This window comes from Sinohyriopsis cumingii, chromosome 16 (assembly GCF_028554795.1).
Source record: "Sinohyriopsis cumingii isolate HCF-2022 chromosome 16, ASM2855479v2, whole genome shotgun sequence".
In the NCBI taxonomy this organism is placed as follows: Eukaryota; Metazoa; Mollusca; class Bivalvia; order Unionida; family Unionidae; genus Sinohyriopsis; species Sinohyriopsis cumingii.
This window is the reverse complement of record NC_142976.1, coordinates 24,958,032-24,984,061: the sequence shown is the minus strand read 5'-3', so window position 1 is coordinate 24,984,061 and position 26,030 is coordinate 24,958,032. Positions and strand designations below refer to the sequence as shown.

The 26,030-nt window shown below is 34.9% G+C and overlaps 1 protein-coding gene across 4 annotated transcripts; it reads right to left on the bottom strand.

Annotated features, from left to right (window-relative positions):
- Positions 1 to 493: 493 nt before the first annotated feature.
- Positions 494 to 22,552, bottom strand: LOC149780087 (uncharacterized). 4 transcript variants are annotated; one of them, XM_089936847.1, is made up of 6 exons: positions 22,406 to 22,552; positions 17,855 to 18,003; positions 12,736 to 12,989; positions 10,440 to 11,424; positions 3,062 to 3,377; positions 494 to 2,715 (listed from the first exon to the last, which is right to left on the bottom strand). In XM_089936847.1, the coding sequence occupies exons 2-6, from the start codon at positions 17,991 to 17,993 to the stop codon at positions 1,746 to 1,748; spliced, it is 2,664 nt and encodes an 887-aa protein (XP_089792973.1). In that variant the 5' UTR covers positions 17,994 to 18,003; positions 22,406 to 22,552; the 3' UTR covers positions 494 to 1,745. The 4 variants fall into 4 exon arrangements, with proteins under 4 accessions (XP_089792973.1, XP_089792976.1, XP_089792974.1 ...); XM_089936850.1 differs by having other exon boundaries at positions 3,062 to 3,374; XM_089936848.1 differs by lacking the exon at positions 22,406 to 22,552 and adding an exon at positions 22,053 to 22,339.
- Positions 22,553 to 26,030: the final 3,478 nt, after the last annotated feature.

The following is a 26,030-nucleotide window of genomic DNA, read 5'->3' as shown; positions in this document are numbered from 1 at the left end:
ATCTTCCTTACCTTATGCAAAACATCCATAAAATATGGTCAAGGTAAATGACACAAAACTCAATTGTTTTGACGCCATTTTTTCTTCTTCTTGACTTTTTATCTTTGACATTTGATCTACTGACCCCAAAATCTATATATACTTTTCTAGGCTCATGTGCATGTCATCCACAACATTTGGTTCCAGTTTGTGGGAATGGATTTAAGTTATTTGTGTGTAAACCATTTCCCTTCTTTGAATCTCTCTGAACTCAACCTATTGCATTTTAAGCCCAAAATCAACAAATGTCCTTCTTGTCTCAAATGCATGCCATCTACAAAGTTTGTTCCAGACATATGATACAGAACTTACGTGGTGTCGTGGAAATAATTTTTTCTTCTTTCAGACTCTGTAATATTGACCTTTATATTTTTGATCCCATAACAGATTTTCCTCTTTCAATGCAAGCCATCTTCAAAGTTTGGTCACATTAAATGATAATGAACTTAAGATATTACATGGAAACCATTTTTATTCTCTGAGTTTACATTCCTAATCACACTTCACAATTCCATACCATTTTCTTTTAGTAATACTAGCTGACACAACAGAATGAAATTACTATTTCAAAAGAATGATAAAAATAAAAAGTGTGTACAAAATATTAAATATTTATATTACTTTTAAGCTGGGCTCAACTGCAAACTGTATAGATCCAGATCTGCTTTTGTATCAGCAGATCTATACAGTTTGTTAGGTGTAATCAGCAGAACAGACAACAAAGACCCTGATCTGCTGATGCAATGACAGATCTGGGTCTATGTTATTTGCAGTTGGACCCAAGTTACAAGTATGAGCAGAACCCTATCTTCTATCCAGCATGTTTACATTTCAAGCTTTTATGACCAACGGACAGTACATGTTAAGTCAGAGTGAGTCATACCAAAGACTTAAAAAAATGGCACTAGCAGCTGCCTCGCTTGGCACTCAGCATTAAGAGGTAAGTGTTAGGACTGGTCGAACTGGTGTCAGGATAATTATGTGACTGGGTGGGACATCTTGCTACATGTCTGTGACATGAAACCCCAGTGCTAGACATCACTATGGACTGTCACACTGCAGACATCGTAGTGATATGACTGAAATGTTTTTAAAGCTATGTTAAAAATCAAAACACACACACACACATATATTATATCTGCCATATATGCTCACTTATAAGATGAGTCCAAGTGAAAATGTACAGACCCAGATCTGGTATCAAACAATGCACTTGCAGATCTAGGTCTGTGCTGTTTATTAGGAGTAATCAGTAGAATAAACAACATAGATACTGATCTGTAGGTGCATTATGTTACAGCAGATCAGAATCGTTGCTGTTTGCAGTTTCACTTGACTTAAATGTGAGTATAGATAGTAATCAAATTAAAAATTCATACCTATTATTATGGCAGTTTGATTCATAATAAAAATAGCTTTAAAAAAAAAGAATCACTCTTGAAACTTGGAGAAAGTAAATGAAATGACAATGTACGTGTGCATATTTCAAGGTTGCTTTTAAGTTGACCAAAAGCAATGCAGAAAACAATGCTTGAATATGTGTCCCTAAATAACTCTTTCAACATAACATAAATCTTTCTTAAAGGTCTTGTCTGTAAAGCAAGTACATGTGTTCAAGAATCACCTTGTAGATTATCTGTTATACAATTACCTAAACTAGGATTGACTCTATATACATTATTATCAACAAAAAGAAAATCTGGCTTTTAATGATTAAGAAGTTCATTTGTCAATTCAACATCTAAATCCAGTTGAAATTCTGTATTCAAGACTTTGATCCCATTCTGCAGGAAAAATGAAAAACAAAGTTTTCCTATGTTTGGCAGTTGCATCTCAGCTTCACTGTATGGCATCTGACTAAGTGTCGGTGTGTAATCAAGTCCACCACTTAACATGGCAACAATACATGCCGGATTTTCAATAGGTCTGCAAAGAGAAACTACAGACCCACTATCCCCTTCTTTTGCAAACACTTCATCTGGAGCTGATCCAGCCAGGGGCTCAACTAACACATTGTACTTCTTTATCATTTCATTCTCCCTATAGAGCAAAGTACTTGCTGAAATTATGCCCATTTTAGGTCCTGTTTCTGCACCTTTCTTGAAAACTCTTTGCCCAACAAGATTTTCAGACTGCAGACTATCAGTACCCAAGATAACATAGGAGCATTCCTCATTCTTGTAATTTTCTATGTCAAACATACATTTAGTGATCAAATTAGGCTTGACTTTAACAGCAGCAATGTCAATTAGATCACTGATGTGACTCCAGGCTTTGTTTCCAATTTCTTCAGAGACTCCATCTTTAATAATAATTTTGACTTTTCCCATTTGAGGAGCTACATGACCATTTGTGACTAAATACACTGTCATGTCATTTGTATTAGTTTGAAGAAAAATGCCAAGTGTCCCATGTCTACGATCTCCATCATCATTTTCCCAGCATATCTTTTGTCCAGCTGAAAAAATAAAAGCTTGCGGATCATTCTCAGCTTGGTTTTGGTTTGCAAATGTTTGTGGTTCGGTTCCGATTTTCACATCATAGTCATATGGGCAGCCAGTAAGACATTCTGATATTTCCCGCTTCACTATTTGCTCCTTATCAATGTTGTTTTGTTTTGATATGAATACCATTAACTTCCCATAGTAGTCACAACAACCTTGCACATCTTTTAACCTGAAATAATACATAATATTTAGAATTAAAACTCATTAAATCTTAAGAATAATTGTTAATGATAACAATCCCATGTACTAGAAACATTTATTGTTCTCTTTTTTAATGCTTAGCAATTTCTGATGTCTGAATAATTCAGTATTTTGTAGCTTGAGAAGATTTTCTTATTTACAGCAATAAATTGCTTAAGGATGGCAACATCAGTACAAAAAATGAAATAAATAGGATGAATTAGATGAATGCATCATCAATGCAACTCAATACAGCTTGAAACTTTCTATGTTGATATGAATGAATCTTGCAACATGAACAAACTACAAGAACATTATAATTACTAGACACATACATCATCAATCTGCTTAGCCAGAATTCAAATGGATCATCTGTCTTTGACACATCTTTTTTCATTTTGTTAGCTTGTTTCTGTTCTTGTATTTTTGGAAAGCTGCACTCCTTTTTGTGGTTTATAACAGTGTGTATGAGAACTCCGTTCAGCTCAACTTGTAGATGATTCAAGGTCATCAGGCTCTCATGGACTCCTCTTATGAATCCCTCAGATTCTGAAAGTACTATCTTTATGTCCCTTAAAAGGTCCTTGGCTATCTTTTCATCAAGGTCCTCCAATTTTTTATTTTTCAGTTTCTCTTTAAACTCTGCACCTGCTGAAAAGAAATAAAACTATATAATTCTAAACCTAACATTAACATCAAATATATTAAAATTAACAAGAAAGAAACCCACAATTTTGTGAAAAACTTTCAAGTTGGCTCTTGTCTGTGCATGTGTGTGTATCTGTAATGACTACTCAATGCAGTGGTACAGAATTCTTGAACTCTTAATTTACCAATGTTGTTCAAATGTAGCAAGTCTAAATATTCATAAAACTTCTTAGATCATCTGAACATTCCTTCTTAAATCAGTAGTACTGTAACTGAGAACCAATTGACATTTTTTTATAATTCCAAACCTGCTGCAGACACGTACATGTACTTTCAATTGTTGAAAAATTGTAGTGTACTATGGTGGAAGTTCGTTTCCTTTAAGAGACTATTTTAAATGGTTCTTTTTCAATTCCTTCATGGAACCCCCTGTGAAATGACCATAAACAATTCATGATCTGTTAAAAAATTATTCATGGACTGCATTCATGAACCATTCATAAAAGTTCATAAACAGGTTCATAGACTGTTCATGAATATGCATGAACTGAAATGGTAAATTAATGAATTTTGAATTCATGAACTGTTCATGAACCAACACTTCACAAACTGTTCTTGAACAGTTCATGAAATATTAACGAACTGAGTTCATGAACAATTCATAAAAGTTCACAAATTGGGTCATCATCATTCATGAACTATGATGAACAAAGTTTCTCATGAATGATATATGACTTCATTGAACAGTTCCTATAAAAAAATTTGATTATCAAACAAACTCACAAATACCTATAGTAACATTTCATCCTGAATCATAAAATAACATTAGATGTGGGGTTTCTAAAACAGTATAAAATGCAACATATTATCTTAAAAATGGTATTTCAGATAAATTTCAAATATGCAACAAAGTACATGTAAACTGACAAGCGATATTCTTTTTTTTTAATTCTTAGCAACACTTTTTGTATGTCCTGTAATTTTTCTTTGAAAATTTTTGAAGAGATATTGGAGCAATTGTGTTCAATCAACTGCTGAAGCATATTTAACTTTCATCATCAAGGTGCTGTCTTTCCACTGGGGTTTCTCCTGACTTGACGAATCTTTTTCCCAGAGATTGACCTGTCAGATAACTCTTTTGTCAAACTGTTCAGGGCCAATACCTTAATCAAATCCAGCCCATTGTCACTACTGAATGTCTCCATCTGCAGCTTGAGCTGTTCCATCCAATTACTGTTTAGATATTTAACATTCCCGTACCAAAATTTCTCATGTATTCCGTATGGAATACTTCAGGAATCCATATGGAAGAGATAAGGACTGAAAAACTTTTGGAATCAGACAATTTATTCCACATCGATTCCATAGTACTTCACAGCAAGTGAAAATTCCATATGAAATAAAGTTGCAACTTTAATCCATAAGCACTTTTTTTCCATATGGAAAGCACTGCTCATGTATTGTAGTATCATGGAAAATACTCTCTGAAGAATTAATAATCTAAATTATCTAATTCAAATAGAAATATTGGTGGGAGTAAGAGTACATGAACATGTCAGTGTAGCAGAAGTGGAAGGATGAATATATACTCATATAAATTTGAAGAAAACACATGCATGTCAGTTTTCATTAATTTATTTCCATAGATGTTTAAAAACAGGCAAAGACATGACCAAAAAAGTAGAGAAAATGCAAACATGATCAGAATATTAATATCTGGTAGTATACACAAGCATAGATGAATCTTTCGACTTTGGTGCCAGGTGGATTTTAAACTTGATCCGATGTTTATTCTGAAAAATATTTTTTTTGGCTTCCTTTTAAAATATGCTCGACAAAAATCATACCCTATTGGAAATGTGACTAAAATGTCAGCAAAATCACAGTGAAATTTTTTTGACATTCACTCAAATGTCCTTGTTTCACTAAAATTATGGTATTTTAAGAGATTATAACAAAATTACTGAAAATATTAGTGAAATTTTATGATTGAAATATCATTGACTCTGCCAGCATTGCTGAAAATATCAGTGAGAATTTGTGATTCAAATTTCACTGAGAGTTTGTCAAAAATTCTGAAAATATCGTGATATTTTGTGATTTTAATATCACTGACATTTCAATAAAAAAAATATCAATAAAGATGTAATAAAATTTATTTTTTGTTTCTTGTACAGTTTGAATGATTTTCAGCAACATTTATATTTCCTGTTTCAGATAGCTGTATCTTTATTTTTCATTTTGGGCACAATAACTTCTTTCCACATCTTTCTTTGTTATATTTCTTTTTCAATTTTTTGTTGTTCCTGTTGTTGTTTTGTTGTTATATTTTTATTTAACTTCAATTGGATTTAACTGTCCTCAAACAAGTTTTCTTGTTTTCCATTTTAAAACAGAATTTTGCTTTTCTCCTGATCTGAATGTAATTTTCCTCGATATGGACCCATATTTTAATATCGTCTCTGAAACTTTATTTTTAGCAATGCTCTTTCTGGTCCCATTCTGCAATGAGCTTTTTAATAAGTATTTGTTCCATTTATTATTTAACAGATGATCGTTGTAAAGAGCTTTCTGATTGGTCAAATATTTTTACTTGCCCAAGGAATTGTCGCGTAACAGAAACTGATGGGAATGAGAATGCTTGCTAAACATGGCGATTCGAATTTTTGAGTGGGATACGAGTTTGAATAACCATTTGAAAAATGTGCAGCAATGAGAATAGCTTGAATGCAAAGTCGATGGGAATGTAATTGGTTAATCTGTATGAAAACTGAATGCCAGGATTAGCATTTCGCTTTTTGTGCCATAAAGAGCTTTACAGTAGCGCCTAACATGCTGAATATGACGAGGAATTGAACCAGGATGATTCTGAAGTTATATATAACTCCATACTGATTAACTTCCAGAATTTAAGTAGGGACAATGTATAGATCACTGGTGACAATTGTTACCAGATACCCATGTCTATGAAAGATAGTCCTATCTTTGCGGAGTTTTCTTGGCCCACAGGTAGAATCATCCTTCATTATTATGAGTGGTATTATTGTGTATATTATCAAAATATTCTAGGTATGTTAGAATTCATTGTTAAATAAGAGTAATTATATCATGATAAATGTTTGTCACGGCTGCTTATGGAACAAGGACTAATTCAAGAGACCACAATAGCATCATAGTTTGTACACTAATCAAAAATCAAGTCTGAAGTACAAGTGACATAAGGCAGGTTCCTGGCATTTCTTTTTTTCATAATCAGTGACTCAAATGGATGCTTTTCTGTAATTTCGCATCATTTTCACAGCTGAATTTTTCAATGTAGGACAATATTTTATATTTTATATATGTTTATGTGTTCACAGATGCCTGTGCATATATTCCAGGCTTGATACTTTCATTTTTAAAATCACTTAATTATTTAGTGTCAAGCCAGATTCTTCAAATCATATTGTATATACTGTATATATTGTACATAACAGATAGAAGGCCTCAAGGTAGATTAGTTCTGTAACTAACTGAGTTACCTTCTCTAAATAAAGTCTTTGTTATTATTATTATTATTATTGTTGTTGTTGTTGTTGTTGTTGTTATTAACTCCCATATCTCTTGCCTTGTATAATTACAACATCTGTATAACATTTTTCATGAAATATCACCTTGGTTAATAAAGTCCTGTCTAATTCATATCTATTATTTATTTGAAACCTTTTGATATGTCTGAAAAAGTACTGAAACTCAGTAAAATACTATGTAATGATTAAAATTTCAGTGAAATCTCAAGAAAGTTTTAGTAAACTCTCACAAAACTTTCAATGAAATGTTAGAGATCTTGCCAAAACTTAAGTGAAAGTTTTGGCCAAATTTTTTTTGAAACCTCACAAATAATTCAGTGAAATTTTAGTGAGATCTCACCACAATTTCAATGAAAGTTTTGGTTGAAATATACGTGAAATCTCACCAAACTTTCAGTGAAATGAAAAAGATTTAAGTGATGCCATCATGGATTAGGTTTTGTATGCAAGAAAGAAAATGAGGACAAGAAAAATCTAAATCTTATTTGATAATGTCTGTCAAAATAAAATTTATGATCCATTTTACAAATTATTGTGAATATTTATCATTGATTCCCAATAATGTCTAAGAATAATTAGGCAGTCTAATATAAATCTGAAGCAGATTTTTTGTGCTTTAGGCAGACTATTACCAAAATTCCATATGAACTATTTATAAATTCCATATAGACCATTTCCAAATTTCATATGGTACATTTCCAAATTTCATATGGACTATTCAAAAATTCCATATGGATTATTGCCAAATTCCATATGGATTATTCACAAATTCCATATGGATTATAGCCAAATTCCATATGGATTATTCACAAATTCCATATGGATTATAGCCAAATTCCATATGGAATTTAATTTTATTCCATATGGACAATCTACAGATCTCATGGACTAATTTGCATATTCCATGGGATTTTCCATAAGAAGTATGTAAGGAATCCATAACATTTCCATAAAGATACACTGAAAGCCATAAGAGTGGTTCAGCTATAGAACAAAAATGTCCCTATGGATATTTTTGTAAAATTATGTATGGATTCCATATCCAGTCCATATGGAAAATTTTTTATGGGTTGCTGCAGCAGTCTTGTCTCTTTCATCTTGGCCATAGGATCATCCAGTTTTCAAATTTTCTTCCTTAACCTACAAACTCCATTCTCTAACAATTTTACTTTTCTGCTGTCTGATCTGAAAGAAAGATAAAGTTAGTTAATCACAAATAACACAGATCAACATTGTCTTCAGATTTTAGCACATTATTATTGTACCCCACTTTATGTACTGGAATAATTATGATCCAACTCAAAATTATTGAATCCCTTACACTTTATATTCAACTTACTGAGCATTTATATTATTGGAGAATTTTGTCACTAGTTGTGTTTTAACTGATGCTGGCTAGCCATAGGTATAGTTACAGGAGTCGGATGTTTTAATCAATAAAATATGACAAAAATTTTGACAACATCGTTACACTAAATAACCTTATCTGTATATATATTTTTAGTACAGATACGGTTATTTCATGCTTTCAAAAATGTTTGCCGTTTTCTAACAATAAAACGTTACACTTGTGTGGTATAGGCCCTAATGTCACTAACGCATCCACTCAGACTTTGCATGTTGCACATCGCTGCTTCCGGTTTCATCACGTTATTTGCATCTGTATTATGTACAATTTAGTGTTTTTTTGTTTTAATTTACGAAATCACATCAGATCATAGAAATTGTGATGTCATGAAACAGAAAATGATATCGAACATCTAAATTCCTATTGTAGATGCACTACCGCCTCAAGATCAAGGTGGGGGGGGTAAGATAATGTTTAGTGATTTTAAAAAATTTTAAGAGCAAGTTTAAACTGGGTTTGAAAAAAATCATGTATCATTAGTCTGGTTAAAACTAATATGATGACATATAGAAACCAATAAAATATCCATCATGAATGACCAAGAAAAAGATGCTCACCATAATTTTGATGATTTTGGCTGGGTATGCTTTTCTGCCTAACTTTGCTCTCACCAAATCGGGGGCCCCGAGTGGCCGAGTGGTCTAAAGCGCTCTCCATTATGGATCACTGCCATCTCACCTCTGTCTGCATGTGTTCGAGTCTAGGATTCAGAAAATGTGGGTATGTGAGAAAGCTTGCCTGTAGCTTCTTATGGGTCAGTGGTTCTTCCCGGGGTTTTCCTGGATTCTTCCTCCACCATTAATACTGGCTGCCATGCATAGCCTATCATGTGCTGAAAAGTGGCATTAAACCCCACCACAACAACAACTCACCAAATCATTTCCTTCATATTATTCTTAATCGCCTCTCTGCACTTCTACTTACTTAAAAGAAATGATATTGAAAATGTTCTCATCTGTCCATTCCACGGAAGTCCACGTTTTTTGTGAGAGGTTTTTACTTGTTGCAGAATTGTTTGCGTGCTCTTTTGTTTGTGGGGGAAAAGGAGGATCAGCTGTTTAAATTTTGCATGTATATTAACCAATCATATCAAGTCTTCTTTCACAGTCATCCAATCAGGATAATCATTGTTTACATATTTCGGTTTTTACAGCAAACTGGCAACCAGTAATAGTTCTATTCCAACAGAATATGCAATTTATGACAGTAATGGACGAAAACATTAGAACAAAGTCATTGAAAGTTTTTATAGCAAGTACATTTTGTTTATGCTGACTAAAATATATTTTCCCTTATTATTCCAGAACTACTCAGGTTAAGTACACAAGTAATGGACAAAAGATCTCTATGAACATTTATACAGTATCATATAATTGTTAAAAATTTTTTATTCAGCTTTATTTATATTTCACAAATATTGTGAGGAAGTTTGTGTAGTGAATTTTCATGAACATTTTATGAATATAATGATATAAAAATGTCATAAACATTTTATGAATATAATGATATAAAAATGTCATAAACATATCTTAGTGGCACATCAAACTACTTGAATTGTTCATGAACCAAGTTCATGACATTTCAGGAACTTTATTGATATAATAGTTAATAAACATTCATCAGTGTGTTCATGAACTTCATATATGATGCATCAAAATTCATGAAGTGTTCATGAACTTAGTTGTGGAACTTTTTGTTCATGAACTCAAATGATGAACTGATCATGAACATTTGAAGAAAAGTCGTGGACATTCATGAACAGTTCATGAGTGTTCATGAAGTCATGAATTTGTTCCCAATTTAATTGTACTTTATCCAACATTGAACTGAACCTCAATGATCCAGGATGAATACTTTCCTGATGCATCCAATGTTTCATCAATGAAAATGCTTTAGATTGTATGAACGAAATGTTATCAAGGATCCAGTGGCTTAACTACAAATTTGGGTCCCCATTGTAAAAATGTTAAGAAAAGTCCACCTTCAACCCCATGTAAAACTTGGGATTTTGGACCACATTACAGGGGCAGCAGGGGGTGATTTTACACCACTAAAAGTATCACAGAAGCATTATTTAATTTATCTTACCTATTTGCTTCTGTTTCAAATCATTCTGAATACCCTCTCTTGTAGCGGCTGATACGCTTCTCATACATTTCTCTTGGAATTTAATATCTTCCAGCAAGTTATGGACAAGCCAAGTAGCTATCTTAAAAATGGCAGAGAACTGTACTGTAATTGTTCTCTCGATGAACTGAATTATCCGCTCTAGAACAGAAGTGAACTGATCAGTACTTCCTTTTCTGTTGGACTGGTCCATTTCATTGGATACATCCATCAAATCCTTGGTTATGTATTCATCTTGGAAAAACTGATCAGTACTTCTTTCTCCACTGGACTGGTCCATTTCATTGGATACATCCATCAAATCCTTGGCTATGTATTCATCTTGGAGAAACTGATCAGTACTTCTTTCTCCGCTGGACTGGTCCATTTCATTGGATACATCCATCAAATCCTTGGCAATGTATTCATCTTGGAGAAACTGATCAGTACTTCTTTCTCCACTGGACTGGTCCATTTCATTGGATACATCCATTAAATCCTTGGCTATGTATTCATCTTGGACAAACTGATCAGTACTTCTTTCTCCATTGGACTGGTCCATTTTAATGGACATACCCATCAAATCCTTGGCTATATATACATCCTGGAGAAACTCACTTAGTGATGAAACCAAATACTTTTCTCCAAAGATGAAACATCCACCCAGTCGCTCTCGTTGAACAGACAATAATTCTTTGATGCATTTTTCTATTTCCTGGAATTCTCTTACCACCCACAGCTCAAGACTGTTGCTGATCTCTGTGCTAACAGTGTTTTGTGGCATGTTTTGAATCATCTTGTTGCACCATTTATCTTTAGCTGCATCTGGTAAGCACTTGATGACCTCTTCAACCAGAACCTGAGCCTCTAGTTTAGACTGTTTTCCAACATCTAGTAACACAAGCACATTATCCAGTCCTGATGGAGAGAGTTCTTTCTCAAGCTGCTCTAGTTCCTGATGTAAATTCTGCAAAAAAATGGTTTTGCACAATTTGGAGTTTCTCAATTTACATGACAGATATATACACATTCAGGTATACACAACATATATACATACTTGTGTGAGTATACACAATGGATACACACACTCATGAAGGCATAGTGACAGATAAACAGTCATGAAGGTAAACACAACAGATTTACACACTCATGAGTCACTACACAACAGATATATACACAATCACGAAGGTAGACACATCAGATACACACTCATGAAGGAAGACACAACTGATACACAGTCATAAAGGAAGACACAACTGATACAGTCATGAAGGCAGACACATCAGATACACACTATTGAAGGAAGACAAAACTGATACACAGTTATGAAGGAAGACACAAATGATACACACTCATGAAGGAAGACAACTGATACACAGTCATGAAGGAAGACACATCAGATACACACTAATGAAGAAAGACACAACTGATACACACTCATGAAGGAAGACAACTGATACACAGTCATGAAGGAAGACACAACTGATACACAGTCATGAAGGAAGACACAAGTAATACACAGTCATGAAGGCAATCACAATGATACACACTCATAAAGGTATACATGACAGATATACATGCTCATGACAGTATAGATACGGATACTACACTAAATCCATCAACAAATCTGTTACTGAAACACCATTCCCTGAATGTCAGGATGGATAGGAAAAGCCAGATGGAATAATAAATACCACCTGATAAAAGAAATGCACAAGACAGGAACTTCAATAACAAATGTCCAGGCCTATATGCTTTATGTTGAGAAGTTTTTGACAAGAAGTTGTTTAAAGGTTGAAAGACCCATATGCCTAGATGCTATAATTAGACTGAAAATCACATGGAGGTTTTCAAGATGTTGAAAACATTGTGCCAAGATACCTTCATTCTAATTTAGTCAAACTCTGTTAGCAATTTTTGAGAAGTCATTTCAATTTTTTTATTTTTTTTTTAAATGGCAGCCACATTTGATGATGAACTGTTGTCATTTTGTACAAATTTGAAAGACATATGTGCCATGATGCACATCAGCACAATCTTGGCTACATGGTGACAATTAAAAATTAAGTTCTAAAAATGTAAAGATAAAAGACTGCATCCTCCCAAATCCTTAGTTAGAAAAGGGACAAGATTACTTTTAGTCTGAATTTTCTTTTCATTCTTACAATAGCTATTGGTGACTAGTGCAAGCTTGCTAGAGGTGTGCTATGTAATCATTGATTACACTAGCAACTGACATGAAGAAAGATTACAAAAGGACAACATAAGTAAACTATACCTGGTCAGCTGTACAAGTGTAGACAAGAACTTGAGGAGCTGTATTTGAAATGTGAAGATGTAACTTGGGCCTGTCAAACTTTTCTTTCTTGCAATCTTTTTCCAACACCTTACTGGCTACTATTTTATCTTTCTGGATCTGGCTGTGCTTTTGACCAAACAAAATGATTTCTGGTTGTTTGTCTATCAGAAGAGCCACACGCTTGCCAATGCCATTTTCTATATCTATCCATTTCAAACACTGTGGTAGCTTCTCTATAAAAAAAAAAGTAGTTTTTCAATACACTGAATTGTCTGCTCAGGACTTTAGATGATATCTAGATCTGTTACTCAGTGAATTTCTACATAAACATCTTTAAATGCCAATCTGATTTCAATACAATATTCATCACCATAAAGAGGAAAAACATTCAGCTGCAAAACAAACATTTATTTCACATCATCTACTTTCATTAAGCTATTTAATTTCCACTTACTGGTTTTGTCTGTTTCATGATCTAATTTGTCCCATGAGTAGACAATATTGTTTGATTGCCTGTGCCATGCTATGGCTCCCATTCCTCAGACTCCTGTGTCAAATGTAGGCTCTTCCATAAACACCCAATCCTCAGACTCATATGTATCAAATGTAGACTCTTCCATAAACACCCATTCCTCAGACTCCTGTATTAAATATAAACTCTTCCATAAACACCCATTCCTCAGACTCCTGTATTAAATATAAACTCTTCCATAAATGCCCATTCTTCAGACTCTTGTATCAAACATGGACTCTTCCATAACTCCAAGACCAATGTGAGGGATTACATGTACACAGACCACTCTCTTTCAGCATGATCGAGTTCGTGACACTGCACTTTATGTTCATACAAATAGCACTGAAATCATGTGTCTGAATAATTGGTCTTTTTAGCTATGTTTCAAGGTGTTCATGGGAAAATTCACTGAGCAACAGATGCTGAGCTGAATAAATTATATGTTGCCTTCACTTTTTACATCTGTTTTTTTGTTACCTATTATTTTAATTACATGAAAAAAATTCGAAACTGATGTAAAATATCATACAATCAAAATTATGAATTGGTATTGTACACGTCATTTGACAAAGAGAAGTGAACTTTACAAATACAAGACAAAATTATGAATATTCACAAAGTTTAATTTTTAATTACATAAAATCCCCAAAACCATGTATGATATGCCTGGGCCTTTGTTCACTTACTGGTACTGTATGCTAAATGGTGTAATATAAGTGTATGTCAGATTTAATAATGTTTACTGGCACTGATGTTTCTACCTGTAAATCAAAAAATGCATGCATGCATGCATGTACACATAAAGCAAAGAATGGCCCCTCAATTATGAGAGTGAGATCTTCTGGTCTAGAGGTACATGTCATAAATAAAAAAAGGTATGCCAGTACTGACCAATCGAATGCAACGATGTTCTGTTACTATGATAATGCATTTTATGATTGCATTCTCCTTAAGTATGATACTTGTATAGAAGACTTAAATGTCTGTTACACAAGTCTTTGCAGGCCAAGGACCCAACTCTTCAAACTAGGTTACCTCCCCATGGTACGATAATACCACTGCCATATATAGTGTCACCTGGAGAAAACTATCACTGTCTTTCCAAAACTGATTTTTGGTTGCAATGCCAGAGACCTTCTCTCTCATGTGACTTTCATAAATTATATTAAGAGTTTTATATAATAATTAAAAAAAGTAAAAAATCAGAAATTCTTTTCTTTACTTTAACTAAGAACAGTATATAATCAATGTTATTAGGTAGTAGACATTAAAATGTTCATGATAAAAGAGCAAGTGTGTTTGGCGTTTTTTTTTTATATAATGGTGGTTATCAATGTCTTGAGGATGATCGCCTATGGTGTTATACCCTGGATCGAATGATTATTAAAAATATGAATTTAATGGATGGAATAAGTAGAGATCTGAGCAGAGACATAGAACAGAATAACACAAACACACTGTATACATAATATAACAATTTAATCAATTGGATAAACAAAATAAAATTATACAAGACCAATTGTAGGATGCACCTGTACCAGAAAAATAAATAAACTCAAGGTTCTAAAATGCTATTTGCAGTTCTGTTCAGCCATGGAAGCTATTTTCCTGATAAAACATAATAAATGCAGCCTAATCCTTTGATGGTTTTGTTCACAACAAGAATTGAATATACAATCCACTCTCCATTACTAAAAATAGCCAGTATCATGTTTCATAAAGATCTCTATTGCTACTCGGTTTCAGGTCATAACCTTGCATTCATTTTATGCATTCATTTTAACAGTACTGTATTTGTCTACATACACCTGATTTTCTCTCTTTCCATAGACAAATAACATAATAAAGGAAAGCTAATATATTTCTCCAATAGAACTACTGGCACTTATCAGTACTAATTGGTTTATAGCATAGTCTGCTCTCACATTATGACAATTATGCCCGTGCAGTGTGAACTAGTATATTGAACTAAATGTTAGACACATGAACACATACAGGTGATCTGTAAATATTGTATAACCAACATTGCTACTCCAATGATAATGCAACCAATTCATAGGTTAAAAAAATTCACATCTTAGTGAACAAATTGATCAAACAAAATTCACTCCTTAGCTTTATACTACACTATTGTAACTAACAATTCGTCAGCAGAAATATCCTAAACAAAACCTAATAATAATCACTTCTTAGCATACATGATTCATGTATCATTCAAAACAAATCAATTCAAACCCTTATCTTCAGACAAATATCAATGAATAATTAGGCAGGAAATTAAGACACATTACCCATTTTGCTTTGTGATTTGCTCCTTTTCCCTCTAACAGAGCTGGCTCAAGTCCTTATACCCCTGGTTACATGTCTTTCATAGATTCTCAACTAAACATCCCTTGGACAACCTTTATGAGGTTCTCCACCAACTGCGGAGTCAAGACCTATTCACCTTGTGAAAAAAATGGACTGCCTGATTTTATGTTGTAATTCATTTTTAAAACACAAGACTTCATCTGGAAACACATCCCAAACCCTTAATGTACCCAATCAGAAATCAGGTTTATTCAACCTACATTATTAACACATGCCCTCCAGGCTTTGGAAAATTCTACATGCCTGCTTCCCTTAATATACTGATCTCTGCAAAGTATCAACTTATGACAAATATTTTAACAATTACAAATGTTGTTTCTGCAACATTTCAACCCTTGGCATTTTGATAAACAAAACCCATTCTTCAACTCTAACCAGTTTCACCTGACATAAAATAGTTACCAAATGGATCCTCAATAATACTCAATCATGGCTCAATTGGATGCACTAAAGTACTAACATCATCCTTAAGCAAGCCATGGATTTAAGCTGGTGCAAAAAACTGCATACATTAATTTAAACTTGCTATGTGTTACAATGATATCAGCAAAATTCAATCTTACATAGTGCAAGCTGATACGCACAGTCTGGTTCCTACTTTACTTAGTTTGCATAACTTCTGATTATGTTAAGGAAATAAAAAAAGGATCCAATGCAATTCCTCCAACACTTATCTGCAGAGATGACAGACTAAAGATAAAATGACCACGGATAATAATATTTAAAAATGTATGTTATTGAAGTTCTAGTTTTTGTTCATAGGGCCAGTGAGATAGAGAATGGATGTCTGCAAAAGATGACATGAAGCAACTTTTATTGCTTGCCATGTAAATCCACATCTTTTTCACATACATGTCAAGGCTGATTTAAAACAGGAGTGAATAAACATTACATATCATGATACTTGGTGGTGATACAATACATATTGTTAAACAATTGTCACACAATACATGTCATGATACTTGGGTGGTGATAAAATATATATTGTGATACAGGAGTGATAATACAATATATATCTAGATATAGATTCCATTTGTCTTGTCATGCTTTGTTTTATCACAGTGTTGGCATTGTAAGAAACTGCAAGGTTACTGATATTGCCCAAATATAACATGACTTTGCTGGAATTGTAAGCATACTTCAAGGTTACAAATATTGCCTGAATAAAACACAACTATGCTGGAATTGTAAGCATACTTCAAGGTTGCAAGTATTGCCTGAGTAAAACACGACTATGCTGGAATTGTAAGCATACTTCAAGGTTACAAGTATTGCCTGAATAAAACACAACTATGCTGGAACTGTAAGCATACTTCAAGGTTAAAAGTATTGCATGAAATAATACATAACTATGCTGAAACTGTAAAAAAAAAACTGGAAAAATCTCCCCATCAAAAATATGCATTGAAATTTCAATGTTTTCAGTTTGAACTAACCTCCTGATTATATATCATTTGTTTTGTTTGCTGGGTTTCATCAGACATCCAACAAATATAACTGCAATATGTTTAGAAAATTTCAAAAGTTAAGGCAACATTAAACGCAGTGCTGGGATTAAAAATCTGCATAGGGATATGAATAATCAGCTTTTTCGAGAGCATGTATTTACGATGTTAAAAAGAGAAGTCACCTTAAATTAAGAAATGGGAGCCATGCTACCATCATGTTATAAGCAGAATCACATTATAATGGGTTTTACCTGTATCATTCATACCTAAATTTGTAAAATAAAACAGAAATCCTCAATATATGATGCATTTATCATTTGACATCGACATAGTAACCGAATGAGTAAGTTAGTGTAATGTTTTGTGACTGAGAACAGTGGTGTCTCCTGCTGTGTATGGAACATCAGTTTGATAACTAATGTCAAGTACTGTAGAAGAATAATAAAAAAGAACAGTGCTCAAGTCTGTAATACATTTGTTGAAGAGATATCAAAGACTCCAATGCTATTTTTCTCTCAACTTTAATTCATGTATATCGAATATTACTACATAAATTTATTGTCACACTCATAATGCAGTAAGTATCATGACATTCTGGCTATAGTATAGATCAGAGAGGCCCAATTATTTATTTATCTTGATCCTTTCCCACCTAAATATTAAGGAGAGTCAAGTTGTAGCACACCTACCATGGGCACTTATGCAAAATAATTAACACTTCTTTCTTCAAACACTGAACACATAAATATCTAAAAGTATCACTTACCAAAAGTCCTTAAAAACCTTGGAAAAAAGCTCTTTAAGGAATCTTGGACATAACTAAAACGAGGGTAAGCCTGGCTTGGAAACTGGTAGCATGTACAAATTTCTGAATCTGTGAATGTCATTGTTTTATTTGGATCCATTCAAGAAGGACTGAAAAACAAAAGCAAATGAAATTTTGTCAAATAAGTCTTACCTTTTTAAAATCAAATGTTCAAGCTATTTTCAAACTGAACATTCTAATTTTGTAACAATAAATTTAAAAAAATTTAAGTTCATACGTATGTCCTGGTTTTCATTTTGTATGTATAGTTTTAACTTTATTTCATTTTGTATGTATAGTTTTAACTTTATTTCATTTACAAGTCCATTTTTATTCATATGCATATTTTCTACAGTGCAGAACCCAGTTTCACTGAATTTATAAAAAAATACTCCTCAAATTGAGATCTTACTTTATCTTTCTATGATAACTTTTACTAAATTTGGATTTGCATCAGCAACAGAACTCATACATGTAACGGAAAAGAGGTCAGGTTATGACACATTGAGAGATCTGCAGAATTTGGTCCAGAGTTTTGACTTGAAAAGAGGGAGGATTTGAAAATGATGAATTCTTCATTGCAGCACAAGTCTTCAATTTACATATCTCAATGTGGTCCAAAAACTTGGGTCACTGTACAAGTAGTTTTCATCTATTTGTACGAGAACTTTTGTGTGGTTTATGTGTCATAGAACATTATTTAGTCTAGATCTGAAAAATTATCTGCTACAGTTAAAACGGGAGATTACGTCAGGCAAAAAAGATGGCAAACAGTGTCTCAGCACATATATTTTTTATGCAGATCTTGCAAACATGGATTTCAGTGATGGCATATTCATTCTTGCCACCATAGCAGATTTTAAAATCAGCTTTACAGGAAGCGAAAAATGCATTTATGTTCTATGATTCATAGTATGAACTTGATTCCAACCACTAAAATTCCTGTTTTGATCCATCAGTGAATTTTGTGTGATATTGTGTGTGCTTAGATGTTTTTACATTGGGAGATAACACACACTTAGACATCTCAACAAATTTTAAATACCTTAGCCAAACCGACCCTGTTTTATGCTTATTGTGTTCTTTAGTAATCCGACCATAATCAACTATCTCTCTTTATGTAGGCACCCCCTAGCCCTGTTCCTCCATATCTAGCTGGTTAGGACTTGGAGATGTCCCCTCATGTTTTTCTAAATAATAAAATGGTTCCTATAGTTTATTTGCTTTTTCCCTGTCCTGTCTCTGTTGTGTTTTTGTGTTAAGATAAATAAGATGATTTTAAATATTTTTGGGAAACACAATTTGTATGAGGTTGCTCTAATTTTGTTCTGCCATTTTATATTTGAGTTTTCTAATCCCTTTTTGAATATATGAACTTAGACTTGTACTCCCCACCTCCAGGCACTGTGTCCAGATAAGCTGTTTTTCATGCCCTTTCTTTGTTTTTATTAGTTTTAAATTTTTATCTGAAGAGTGACCTTTGCCATCGTCATTGTTTTCATCTCTTTATTTTGTGCATCTGTGTTTGCACTGTTGTCTGTGTGACAGAGAACATCCTTTTGATATGTTCATAACCAAATATATCATAGAGATAGTGTGTTATTTCTCTCAATGACTGATGGGAGGTACAGGAGACACTGCTCATCTTGGGAGGAAAACCATTCTGGAGGTTTCCACATATAGTAGAGATAGCAGGAAGGATGAAAAAAAGTCTAAGTTTGAAAACTGCACATCATAACCTAAAAGCTTTATCTTTACGAAAAAAAGTTGAGAACTGTTTTCTTCAGGGAATCATGTTTTTTCTGTGATAAAACAGGACTACTATGAGAATTAAAGATATTATGACTTTTTGTGCAGCGAAAACTATATCTAAAGATTTCAGTTTGAGCAAGGACTTGCACAAATGTATGCAAATGAGGAAGAAATGTTGAGTTGTCTAGTGAAACTAGGGCCAGATGATGGCATTTTGTGATCTTTAATGATGGAGTTAGCCAGAAAACCCACAGATAACAATTTATTGATCTTCAAGGGATGGACGTCAGCATCAATTTTCAAGAAAAGCATAACAGCTATAGTCTGAATTCAACCTGGTATAAGACCAACTGAAACATCATCTCTGACAGCAATATTAAGAAATACTCTGCCTACCAAATTTCTTACATTTTCAAATAGCTCATTATTTTTTAAATTTTGCATTGCTTTATATAGGAATGTCGGTAATTGCCCCAAACCAAGAGTCCACCTGAACTAGGAAGATCCCTACCACTAGCTTAGAATAAAAACCAACTTACTATTGGACACCAAGGGATCAACCTGGAACCACTGAGGTGCAAAGCAAGTGGTAATGTCATCACACTCTTGTACTCAGACCTCGGTAATCGTAAACAGTATACTAACTGTCTGTAATTAATCACTCATTTAACATAATAAATCTGTCATCTGTCATCTGAATACATGTAAAATCTGTCCTGAGAGACTATACCTTTTTTTAATGATAATTAATTAAATAATTAAGACAGGTGGTCTCTTAGACGATCACTCTATTTAGTCAAATTAACAATACAGTTTTGCCAACATCATGTTTTAAAATTAAGTCTGCATTAAAGAAATTTGCTCAATTTTAGGTTAGGCTACAGTTTCAGCCAATCAATTTTACTGGATTCCAAACTTAAGTCTGGACCTAAAGTCTTCTGGTGAAATCTAGGCCTTATCTCTCATTACAGGTTGCCTAATATAGCAGTGGACTTTCAAGTCTAGTTTTTAATGCCAGTACAATCTAATCAGTCAAAAATACCCTGTAATCATGACTGCATTCAGATTACCATACCATGATTACCTTTGAATAACAATATACCTAAAATTCTCAATGTGATATACGTATCAATTTTAAAAGAAATCTGAACAACACAAAGTTATTGAGGACTGTATATACTCACTTATAATTTCAGTCCAGCTGCAAACATCATGGACCCTGACCTGCCACTGCATTATACACTTGTAGATCAGGGTCTATGTTATTTGATTATCTGTTCAATTGGGAAGGGGGTCAAGACAACTACTTTGAGAGTCCATTATGTTTGAGAGTCCATTATGTTTGAGAGTCCATGATGTGCAGGAAGTACTTCATATTTGGCAGCTCAGTATTTATTTCTACATTAAATCCTTTATTTAGAAGATGCTTCTTTTACAAAATGTTGAGGTGGGGTAGATGTTTCTCTTACATTTTCAGCTCTGGATTAGACCATGGGTTTTAGTAGGCAGAAGAGTCAATGGTGTGTGTTCAGCCTAGAAAACTGCATTTATGAGTTTGATATGTGTGCATCATGTTTTACTGTGTGAGGATCAAGTAGACTAAGGAACTGCTTTTTCATAGGACAAAAGTACAAACTCACTGTGTGAAATCAGACAACTAAAACCAAAGAAAGCTCAACCAGAGAAACCTAAAACATAATGTAATAATTGACCAATCTGTTTAAAAACAAGATCTCAGACATGACGTCCATCTGACTAGCATTGATATGAGGTCATGTTCTGCTGACCTCTCAATTCACCAATCAGATTACAAATTAACATTGATATGAGGTCATGTTCTGCTGCATGACCCCTCAATTCACCAATCAGATTACAAATTTCATATATATGAGAGTGAAAAATTTCATTTAAATCATTTCATTCCTAAATATAACTCTCCCTAACAAGATATGCAATGATTTATCTGCTGGGTTACTAAAAGCAAATACACTGGGAATTCCAAAGGTCACCAGAACATGAACCTTTTTAAGTGCCTATCAGATCTCCTCATAAACAGATTGATGATCAGCCCAGGAATACAAGTCAGATCAGGCTTGTAGCCACTTGAACCCATGACACCAATTCGACTCAGCTCGAGGCAATTTTAAGACGGACCGACTGCTTATTATCATCAACAAGGGTCCTTAAATCTTATTACTCAGTGGACATACTCAAATTACAATGGCCTATGGACAAAATGTCTTTGTCTTGACTATACGCCAGCGTGTGTTGCCACTGTTATCACTACAAGGTGCCTGTAGTATCATTGGCGATGGGTCGAACAAATATGCTACAGTCTCACACATGGGTCTCCTAATATTTCAGTCCAAGTTATCATTATTTTAAAATTAAAATAAAATGGTCCGACCTGTCTGCAACATTTATTCCGTGTTGTTCTTTATCAAAATACAAGAGCCAAGTCGAATCACGTTTGGGTACGTGTTGTCCAAAACCATGGCCAACTGGTGTTGGCCCGAATTCATATTTAGCAGTTTATGATCACCAAACATTGACTATCACAAAGTAACACCCAATCGACGCAGTTCAACTGACAGTCACCCTGTAAAAGTTTTCACCACGTAAAATGGCAAATAGCAGGTTATACGGCGGAAATAACGTAGCACCGAATCCATGCATAATCCAAAACCTTGTCTATAGTATAATTCATAGAAATGTGTGGAGGTACCGTTACCTGGTATAAGACATAAGAAAACCATTTACCATTGTTGACAATGCTTCTACTTCTAGGACATCTCTGCACTGTAAGGTAGGTCTCCGTTGTTTAAATGAATAAAAAATAAATTAGAAGAAAAATATATTCTTGTAGTAATATTGTTATATGTCTTCTTTCGCTTTACGTATGTTACTATAAATATATCACCGGGAAATTTCAGACTGGTCTTGATAATTTCTAAAAACACCGAAAAAAAATTTAGAGAACCACACAATGACCGCAATTACGCGATCGGAACATCGCTCGGTCATTGCCGTCATAACGTGAAATAACATCGAAGTGGTCGTATGAATACACATCAATTTTGAACGGTGTGAGTGATACAGGACGAGTAGGATATTAAATAGATAGTAGAGTACCATTTCACTGATAAATGTAGTTATTGTTACGAGAGTGAATCGAGTCAATATCTATGCATTCTGTGGTTAGCGCATGCCATTGTTTGATATTTCTCGAATGTATGTTACGACATTGATAGAAATAAAGATTCCGTACCTGGACTGCTTTGATAGTGTAGTCGTTGTCTGAATTAAAGTAATTCAGAAAGATACATCTCCTTTAGTTACTCTTGCGAGAAGAGATGATTAAGGAAGTCCCGAGGGAGTAATTGCACATTGTTGGTGCGAGCAAGCTGAATTTGGAGATAAATTCAGAATTGTGTATTGCGAAACACTGTTGTGATGCTGTTAGGTTGCTTAAGAGTGATTTAAGTGAGTCTGTAGGGTAAGACCTTGTTGGAATAGAATACGGGTAAGTATTCTTAAGGAAGCTGTTTCATATAAGGCATTAATCGTTAGTAAATACGTAAGCTAAGTAAACTGGTTGGTGATACATTCCAGTAGACTAGAATGGCAACTGATAGGCAGTTGGTCAAAGAGTTTAAGTCTATTGGTAAAGACGAATTACGTAACGAAGGGACCCAATTAGCGGAATTTGTAGAGCGGAGGCTCAGGGAATACAGAACGCAGCAGGCGGCAGAGAAAGAAAGAATTAGACAAGGAGAGGAAAAAGTAAGAATCATACAGGCCGAGGAAAAGGAAAGAAAAAGATACATCGAGTTAGCCAGATTGCAGGCCGAAGAAAGCCAGGGAGAGCGAACATACGTTAGCCATGGAGAGACTAAGGATCGAAGCGGAGCTAAGAGGGGAGAAGAACTGAATGAACATTCAGGACCCACAAGCAAAAGATCAGAGGATAGACGTACTGTCCAGATAACAATGCCAATGTTTAACGACAGGGACAAAATCATCGATAACTTTTTAACTCAGTTTGAAAAGATATATATAATCTATCATATAGCCAAAGACCAGTGGGTCATTATTATCTGCATTTTTGCAAGGAGCTGGCAAGGATGTCTACCATAATATGGCGCCTTCTGAAGTAGATGATTACGACGCTCTCAAGAAAGCGCTGCTAAGGCACTACGAGTTGTCAGCTGAAAGTTTTCGCAAACTTTTCAGAGAGTCGTCTAAGCGAACAAGGGAGATACGCGCAATTTCATACTCGCGTACGTGTGCTTTTTTAAATTTTTATAAATGGATTAAAATGACAGGCACCGCGCTCACTTATGAAGATATACGGGAAGAGATCTTGAAAGAACATGTCCTCAGTGCGTATCTGAAAGACCTGATCGTATTTTTAGCGGAGAGTGATTTAGCGACCTAAGAAGATATAAAGTCGTATGCTACGGCTGCAACAAACCTGGCCATATTCTCAAAGACTGCAGAAAATATAGTTCTATTTTAAATGCAGTGACATCAGGCACTGGTAGAATGTGTAAACCAGTAGAATGGTCGAATACAGCAACAGCTACGGTAAATGGAGAGAAGGCTACCGTGCTGTATGACACCAGCTTTAGTTATCCAGCTTTGGTGAATAGTAAGTTTGTCAAATCTGCTGATTATACAGATGAGACAGTGGAAGTCAAATTTACTAATAGGACTAAAGATTGTCTCCCGGTTGTCTACATCAACCTTGATTCGCTTATGTGAAAGGACGAATTCAAGCAGCGTGCTTGTCAGGATTGTCGCACGACGTAATTTTGGGATGTAGGTATGTGTTGCCACAGTCAAATCCTATAGGTCTATGAAGCGAAGGTCAGGGTCCAAGCCGCTGAACGCCTCAACTTCGGCCATATATAATTTGCTACCTGGTGAATTAAGGAGTCTTTAGAAGGAAGATTGTACCCTTGACAGGATACGTGGGTATGCAAAGGAGGTGTTCGTGCGGAACTTGCCAGACGGTGAGGTAGAGTTCGTGATGAATGTGGTATCTTGAATCGATATGCCCAGAGAGGATTCGAGAGGTATAAGCAAGTGATTATACCTCGATCTAAGGGAGAAGAAGTGCTTAGGCTAGCAATCGCGAGTCTATTTGGCAGTCACATGTGTGTGGCAAAGACGAGAGATAGGTTAATGAAGGAATTCTACTGGCCAGGTGTGTATGGGGATGTAAGAAGGTTTCTGTTTGTCATGTGACAAGAGTCAGCGGGTGGCACCTAAGACCTCACATCACCCAGTGCGACTAATAACCACCCCTCTGATTGATGAATCTTTCTCGAGGGTGGCGAAGGACTTGATAGAGCCAATAAAGCCTGTATCTGGAAGTGGTAATCGTTATCTGTTAACGATTGTTGATTACGCTACCCCATACACAGAGGCCGTTGCGTTGAAAAACATTGATTCAGTTAAGGTGGCTGAGGCTTTGTTAGAAGTTTGGTCCAGAGTTGGTGTTCCTGAAGAGATACTAACTGACCAAGGGACGCAGTTTGTTAGCCAGGTGATGTAAGAAGTGAACCGGTTACTTTCCATTAGGCACCTGACTACTGAATCGTATCACCCGCAGTGGAATGGTCTAGTAGAGCTTTTCAATGGCACGTTGAAGCAAGCTCTGAAGATGTTGTGTGAAGGGATCGATACCTTTCCGCGATACTTTTCTCATACAGCGAAGTACTCCAAGCTAGTCTAGGATTTTCACCTTTCGAACTAGTTTATGGGAGGACAGTGAAAGGACCCATGGCTGTATTGAAACAGTTTTGGACGGATGAAAAGGCATCAGAGGAAGTACAAACAACGTAGCAATATGTGGTTGATCTCCGTGACAAGCTGGAGGAAGGCTGAAACTTGACCCAGAAGAATCTCCATGACGCACGGGGACGTCAAACCAAGTACTACAACAAGAGGGCGAGGGAACGGAAGTTTGAAGTGGGCGACAAGGTGCTGTTGTTGTTACTGTTGGAGAACAACAAACAACTACCGTATCCAGGTAAGACATAATGAGAAGTTGTACCACATTAACCCTCTTACACGCTGTCGTGAAAGGGAGACACCCAGTGAGTTCGTGGTTGCTACACTTGTGAATGAAGAACCTGACGACAACGGAGGAGTGGCGGAAGTACTTCCTAGTTGTCCTTTGATGAGGGATGAAACCTACGTCGACGTTGTCCTTAACGTAACATTAACGTCAGAACAACGTGAAACGGTGGAGGAGATACTCCACGACTACTCAGGTGTGTTGACAGAAAGACCAGGCATGACGGACGTGGAAGAGTTCAGTTTCAAGTTGCTGAATGACACGCATGTGAAATTGAAACTCTATCCACTACCTCATGCG

Bases quoted from the DNA above. Each gene is read 5' to 3' on its own strand.
- LOC149780087 (XM_089936847.1), bottom strand. From the start codon at position 17,993: ATGGATCCAAATAAAACAATGACATTCACAGATTCAGAAATTTGTACA. The intron at 12,990-17,854 runs GTAAGTGATACT...TTTTTTTTATAG, and splicing joins AAGGTTTTTAAGGACTTTTG to AGAAGCTACCACAGTGTTTG. The intron at 11,425-12,735 runs GTATAGTTTACT...ATTTTTTTGCAG, and splicing joins ACACTTGTACAGCTGACCAG to AATTTACATCAGGAACTAGA.